Source organism: Theropithecus gelada, chromosome 4 (assembly GCF_003255815.1).
Source record: "Theropithecus gelada isolate Dixy chromosome 4, Tgel_1.0, whole genome shotgun sequence".
NCBI lineage: Eukaryota > Metazoa > Chordata > Mammalia > Primates > Cercopithecidae > Theropithecus > Theropithecus gelada.
The window spans coordinates 22,883,902-22,891,171 of record NC_037671.1 but is presented as its reverse complement, the minus strand read 5'-3'; the positions used below and the strand labels follow the sequence as shown (position 1 = coordinate 22,891,171).

Here is a 7,270-nt window from a genome sequence, read left to right as displayed (position 1 = left end):
ACAAGGTTACTTTGTTAGGCTCTGCAGGACAGGCAAAGAAAAGTCTCAAACAAAGAAGACTACTTTGTTTTAACTATAGCTGTGGACTCAGGTTAAACTTGTATGAAAAGTGTTCTCAAGAATTATTGCTTAAGTAAGTTGGAAAATTTTGATCTATAAGTTTATGTCTGTTTTCCTGGCTTTCTCTGACGTTTGAGCTACAAATAAGAACTTCCCTATTTCTCTCTCCCTCTCTCTCTGAAATTAATCATGAGGTTAAACCAAATTCTAGGAGATGATATATACATGACAGTTGATTTACCTGTTCTTTAATTTTGATCCTGCCTTATGCTTAAACATAATATGGTTGGTTATAGCAGTCCAAAAAAATGGAAGGTACATCTTTATGGAAATCCCCAATCTTAGGAACTAAAAAAGGAGAGAAAATAGAGAAAAGTTTACTTACTTTTTAGAGTAAAAATCCCTTTTGAAAGATATTTTTCTGTATGTTGGTGAACTATTTTTAGACATACACACTCATACTTAACTACAATCACTCAATTAACTGCTAAACCTTATGAAGGAAGTAGTATTTGAAAAACATTTAAAATGTTTAAGAGGATATTTAAGCAAATACTTAAGAAACAGTCTATGAACTTGCATGAAGAACTCTACAAGTACAATACTTTCCTTTGGAAATTAAACTTTGAAATAAAGGATAAAATTTTAAAATGTGACTTTTATATGCCTGCCCAAAGTCCTGATAGGTATTTTATATCATAAAGAATTGAGAAACAGCAACTAAAAGCAAGTAATAGTGTCTTGTTTCACCAGGAATTTGCATATTTTGCTAATATTAATGTAATCTCATAGAAAATTCTCATCTAAAGTGTGAGGTTTCTTACTGAAAAAAATTTCATGGGTTCATGTAGAAAATATTTCTTGGGTCTCTTTATTCAAACATTTTAAGTTCAGTTCCTCTTCAGTTATATCTTAGCCAGTGGAATACAGATAATGCATTTTGTTCTTCTTTCCCCAGAAACTGATGTGTTTACTCTTATGGACTCAGAGGGGCTTTTTGAGTTACTTCAATTTTTACAGCTCTTTTCATATCCCATGTATGAATTTACTGTGAAGACTTATGAATGATGGAGCTCCAGCAGCCTCACCATGGACTTGCTTTGCTTTGGTAAGTATAGAAAACCTTTGGCAATGTGGTTGAGACCTAAGTTTTAGCACTTAGGCAAAACTTTTTAGCAGGAGCCAGGATATGAATAAATATGAAGGAGGCACTTGAATGCAAAACACACTTTAAAAATTTCATGGCAAATTTGAGAGCATTTTCAATTAAGTATATATGACTGCGGGTTGTCTCCCTTGAACAAATTAGTTCCCCTTTGTAAGGGTTTTATCTTTCAAAGTATCGATCAAATCGGTGCTCAAGGTAGAACTGTAAGTAAAGTTACAATCCTAAAACCTTTTGGGCGATGGTTCTAATTGATATAACTAATATTTTAGCAAAATATTCTGGATTGTAATTGAAAGAAAGCATCTGGGTCTGAAGAATACCTACTGCGGGCAGCCCTATTAAGATTGATTTTGAGATGGGTTAATTTCCTGAACTTGCAAAGCAGAAACTGGAAGGTTTTCCTGCTTCATAAGCCTGCAGGGTTTGGTGTTTGGCCCTGTTGAGACCCAAGGGCTATCTGGGCTGATTAACATATATATAATTAAAGTGCACCAGCTAGAAAGGCAGAGCCACTTTCATTTGGCTCTGTACTACTGTGAAATAAATTCTGTCTGCATTGTTTAACTTTTTTTTTGTTTTTAATTAGTTTTCCCTGGACATCATCCTGCTGCCTTCTTTAGGGATATTGCTTCCTATCCTAAGCAGGGACTAAAGACTAGAAAAGCTTTCTCCAGCATTCAAACTAGATTTTCTTTCCATTCATATCACCACTTTTCATAACATGGTAAGAAACACTGTAAATAATTGAGGTGATCCATCAAGAGACCCATTCTTGATAATGAAAAATTGCATAACTCAGTAAAAGTCAATTAAAAACCACAAACTCCAGAGCCTTTTGCTCAGTGAAGATTTATTGTTACAGAAGGCAACTAATACAATAGATTTGTGGGGTCAAAATTTTAAAAAGTTCTAAAAAGGCAGTTAAAGCTTGACAATAAACTTGAGTAAGGTTTACACAATATCAAAGTATATTAGTTCTTTGAAATGAAAAGTTTTTTTTTTTTTTTTGTTCCTTTAACTCGACATGTCTGAGATGTCAGGATTTTGTAACATTCTTAGAAACAACATCCACTGTGTGAGATACTTTTTTTCCTTTTGCGGTTTTAAACCAGTCTGACTCTTTGGTTGTGCCTATACAATGAAAAGTCTACAAATGAAATGAGACAAGTCAGGATGTTTTCCTTTGTTAAACGAAGTATCTGAATAATTAGAACTACCTAGATAAAAGACTCAAAATGTTTTTGTTATCTGGTTGCTTGGTTAGGACATAGCCAACATTTCAATGGAATGTGGTATCTTGTACAACTGCATATAATTTTTTAAAAAATAAACAATGACTTTGTTTCTTTAGATACATCAAATGCTGCTTGAGTGGCCAAAGGGAAAATGCCAACTCTTTGAAATGTAGTATTTCTAACACTTTTCTTCTTTTAGTAGTTTTTCATGCCCCAAATATAAACTTTAACTAAGGAGTAACATCTATCCTCAAACTCCAAAAATATCCGTTTGTTTTGAGGTTCATGGTCCACCATTATAAGTTTTAAACTGTGCCCAAAGGCTTAGGTAGGGTTCAGCAGTCAGGCATGACAGATGCATAATTCTAACCAACAGTGCACATGTGACATGCTTCCTACTGAAATTAAACTGCCAAATAAAAAGGAAGGATTGTGCCCTTTTTAATAACAAAGAATGCAGTCGTTAGAATTCTTCAGATTTGGAATTCCAGCAGCGCTCTAGTGTTTTCTTCTTGATGTGTGACAAGAATGAATAATATCAAAAATAAAAATAAACCTCATCTAAACAAGCAGTTCTTTGACTTTATAATGTTCAACATCAAATACATCAAATTCTAAAAATACTCAAGACCAGTAAGTTATCAGAGCTGAGGAAATAACATGCTGAGGATAGGATCAATTTTTAAACCTTTTGATTGATTTTAACCTACTAGCATTAGTTTTGTTCATTTTTGTTTAGACATTGCCACTTCAACTGACTACTAGGGACCATGGTATTTCATATTCATATAAATATTTGAATTTGACCTCATAAAAAGTCCCTTGGGTCTATAATACTTTTATTCTTGTATAATCTGAAACAAATCCTTTCCTTTTAAAAATCAAACAGACCACGTTATACACACAGTTGACTATTTACAAAGCACCCAATTAAATCCTACTTAATTCTCTTTCACTCTAAAAATTCCATCTAACTTGTGTGTGAAGTACCCATAACATTAAATGCATAATGTTCACAAACCCTGATAGTCCTATCTAACCTAGAAAATATTACCTTCCTTAAGGAAAAAAAAAGAGCCTTAAAAAAAATGAGTAAGGTTTTAAAGAAATGAGACCAGAAATCACAGTACAAGACAGAGAAATCTACTTTAATATTCACATGTAAAAGTTACACATCACAAGAGATTGGACAGTAGCTTAGCGTAACTAACGTAGCTATAGTGAAAATCATTTTTATAAAAAAATAATCTAGATGCGGTCATCAGAATTTTTGGTCTGCTTAAGTTAATGTTTGAAGATCGACTTTTATCCCTGCTTGAAGGATTTGCCATTATGCCTTTTTTTTCTCCCACTGTTGCCTATTAATAATTCTTTGGAGGAAGGAAAGCAGAAAGTGTTCATTTCCAAGAGTTTGTCCTTTGGTAGCAAGCAGAGAACATTTTTTCATTTCCATGATTAAATAATCTGTACAGACATGAAACTTAGTGACATTAAGCTTTAGTGTAAAATGAAGAGTGATAAGCAATTTTTTTTTCACTTCGATAAAACAGCAGATTTCGTAAACTCCTTAAGGATCCAAGCATTTCCTCATCCCATATGCAAAATCATTCAGAATCCATTTTGACCTCAGTTGAAAAACAAAAACAAACACTTACTCTGTATATATTACACTATAAAACCCTGTACTTAAAAACTGATAAGGTATATATTCAACATGTATGCTTCAAAGATTTCAATCTACGTTTAAAAAAACACACTTGAATGGACTCAGAACAAGTTTAATTTGTGATTAAATATCTCATGCAATCATGCAAGACCACTAGCTATAACTGTTACTTCCGAGTCTATACTGGGCAAAACAAACACAAATTAAGAGCCAGGCCAAACAGAAAAGACATTCAAGATATCAAGAGCTCTGTAATTGAGCTGAAAAGTAATTTTCCAAAAGAAATATTCCCATAGATTAAAAAAAACACACACATAATATTTACAAAAAATATTTAATTAAAAATATCTTATAATTACAGTAGTCTATTAAAGCATATACTTTCTCACACTTATAGAACATCTCTATATACACATGGTATGAAATGTCACTCATTTATCTATACAATATGTAACATTCTTGCAGAGAAAAGAAAGTTCTCTGCCCCGTTATAATCATCTATTTTAAACAATAGATGTAAAAAAAAAATATCTACAATGCTCTGGTATATTAGTAAAGCTTCAAAACAAAAATTGAACTCCTTGGTCACAAAGTAGGCTTCTAAAGTCGGATCTACTCTTGATCTTCTATTTATCAGTCCTGTCACACTTAAGCTTAAAAGTTTAACTGCATCTCCAAAACACACAGAAATGTACAATTCACAGCAGTTATAAATGAAGAGACAAAACAGAATACGTATGTAGAATGTTTATGAACGTGCAAAGAAAGGATGAAAGTTGTATTTTTCTTTCCTCTCCCTCTCTTGGAATGACGAATGAAAACGTTTCTAGGTTGGCCGATGTTTTTTCCTTTCCTCCGGTGTCTTTTTTTCTCTAACTTCTGCTCTTCCCCCTCCCTCTCTAGTGCTCCTGGCTCGGGCTCAGGCGGCCGCACACCTGTGGAAGAGGAATGAATAGAGGGGGTGTGTGAACCTTCTCGCTGCAGACTAACTGGCGCCACCGACCAAACTCAAGACATGCTTGATCAACAACCCAAAACAAACCACCAGGTCAGACAACACCCGCAGCCCGCGGCCGGGCCAGGCGCCGAGTAGGCAGCTGCGGCTCTCGGGAAGCCAGGAGAGGGGACCCACTCCGGGGCCCTGCCCGCGTCCCCCTTTGTGGGTGACAGATGCACGGGGGGACACCGGGGCAGCTCCCATGCCCACGAGAGTGCCCTCCCTCGGGAGCTAGGGAAGACAGAAGGGCCCGCTGATCACCAGGAAAAACACGGGGACGGCGAGGACAAGGGCTGACACATCTCCACTGAGACTGAACCTCGAGTTCTAAGGCTAAGTACGGGTTCACTTGCTACTTAGGTAGCAGGGAGAGAGACAGGGGTTACTTCCTTGAGAGTTTGCTCTCAAGAAATGCTAGGGGGCAAAGAACACCGCGGTGCCTGGCCCCGGAAGCCCTCGGGGACGGGCGTCTCTGGTGACCTGCCACCCGAGACGGGAAAATGCGCGCTCACCTGGACAGCGCGGCTCAGCGGCACAGAATGCTGTCGCCCTGCTTGTTCACCGCGCCGGCCTGGAACAGCAACCGAACACCAAGGGAAAGGTTAGCAAGCGCAAACAACGCGCTCGTCACGGTCCTGGATCCTCCTCGGAAATCGGGCTGCCGCGCCGACGCCCCCACCGCCGCCTGCAGCCCGGGGGGCACCTCTGGGCTTAGGCGGGACTTGACAGCCCAGGACGCGCACAGCCAGGGGTCCCGCGCTGCGCGTTCTCCCAGACCCGCGCCCGCCGAGCCCGACCGGCTGCTGGCAGATCGGGGAGCCCGGAGGAGGGGGCTGTCATTCCCGGCTCGCCCCTGCCCGAAGGAGGGTGAGCGCCCGCGTCCCGCCACCAACCTCCCGACCCCCGCGGCGTCCGCCCACGACCGGCGCCCGGCCTCTCACCGGGTCTGTGTTGAGCGCCGTGAGCGGGGTCCGCGGCGGCGCGGCTGGACAGGTCCCGGCCGGGTGGTGTGGCGGCGCGGGCGGTGGTGGCTGCCTCAGTAGAGCCGGGTGCGTCTCCAGCGCCAGCTGCAGGTCCAGGATGTAGTCGATAACGTGCTGCAGGATCTCCACTTTGCTGACTTTCTTGTTGGGCGGGATGGTGGGCACCAACCTCCGCAGGCGACTATAACAGTCGTTCATATCGCACTGCAGGCACAGCGCCGGCTCGTCGGCCGCCGCCTCGGCCGCCTTGCAGCGCGCTGCCGCCGCCGCCGCCGCCGCGGCTGCCGAGCCACCGAGGCTGTGGCCGTGCTCGGCCAGGCAGCGCAGCGCCAGCTCCCCACCGCCGCAGCCCGACGGCGCCTTGCGGCCCGAGGGGCGCACCGGGCTCACCGCCTTCATCGCGCGCGCCCTGCGCCCTGCGCGAGCGGACCCGCCGGGGCGAGCGAGGGAGGCAGGCAAGCTCCGGGCCCCGTCCGCGGCCGGCTCCGCTCCCTTTGCCTCTGCGCCCGGCGCGCTCGGGGCACCGCGACGCTCCCGAGCCCAATTGACGGGAGAGTAGCTCTGGGTTTTGCGAGGGGATCTCTGCTCAGTGGGCCACACTCAGTCCGAACCCAAGGGAAGAAAAAGCAAAAGCACCGGAAGAAAAGTAGCCCACCCGGGTCCCCTAGTCACTCCCTTCGGAGCTCCGACTAAGCCCAGTCGCGGCCGCCGCGCTCCCCTAGCCCGGGATCACCCCACAGCCGCTACTACTCACAACCGCGCCTCCTCCACTACGCTCTCGCCCGGCCCGCCGCGCAGCTATATTTATAGAGCCGTGCGCCCCGGGGGCGGGGCCAGCGAGCGGGCCGGGTCGCCGCGCGAGCCGAGCGGAGCCCGCTGGGCGCGCGGGCGGGTGCGCAGAGGGAGAGGCGAGGGCGGGGGCTCCGGGCGGTGCTGGGGGGCGGGGAGCCGGGCTACCCGAGTGGAGGAGTGGGCGGGGGGTCGGGAGTTGCTAGCCAATCAGACGGGCAGTGCCACCTCGGGGAATGACGCTCGGCCAATGGGAAGGGCACTCCATTCCGTCAACGCTGTGGGTCGGGGTTCTGAGAAAAGAGAGCTGGGTGGGAGTCGGGCCAGGCTGATGTGTGCCCAAGGGAGGGGAAAAGAGAGAGCGAAGTTCCT

General features: G+C 44.1%; 1 protein-coding gene across 1 annotated transcript; it reads right to left on the bottom strand.

Annotated features, from left to right (window-relative positions):
• Window positions 1–2,059: 2,059 nt before the first annotated feature.
• ID4 (inhibitor of DNA binding 4, HLH protein) lies at window positions 2,060–6,889 on the bottom strand. The gene is made up of 3 exons (XM_025383116.1): window positions 6,068–6,889; window positions 5,639–5,697; window positions 2,060–5,064 (listed from the first exon to the last, which is right to left on the bottom strand). The coding sequence occupies exons 1-2, from the start codon at window positions 6,506–6,508 to the stop codon at window positions 5,653–5,655; spliced, it is 486 nt and encodes a 161-aa protein (XP_025238901.1). The 5' UTR covers window positions 6,509–6,889; the 3' UTR covers window positions 2,060–5,064; window positions 5,639–5,652.
• Between the last annotated feature and the right edge of the window lie 381 nt (window positions 6,890–7,270).

What these genes read in the sequence shown, in the direction of transcription:
- ID4 (XM_025383116.1), bottom strand. Translation starts at nt 6,508, where the DNA reads ATGAAGGCGGTGAGCCCGGTGCGCCCCTCGGGCCGCAAGGCGCCGTCG. An exon ending in CGGCGCTCAACACAGACCCG is followed by an intron (nt 5,698 to 6,067) that starts GTGAGAGGCCGG and finishes TTGCTGTTCCAG; the next exon opens with GCCGGCGCGGTGAACAAGCA.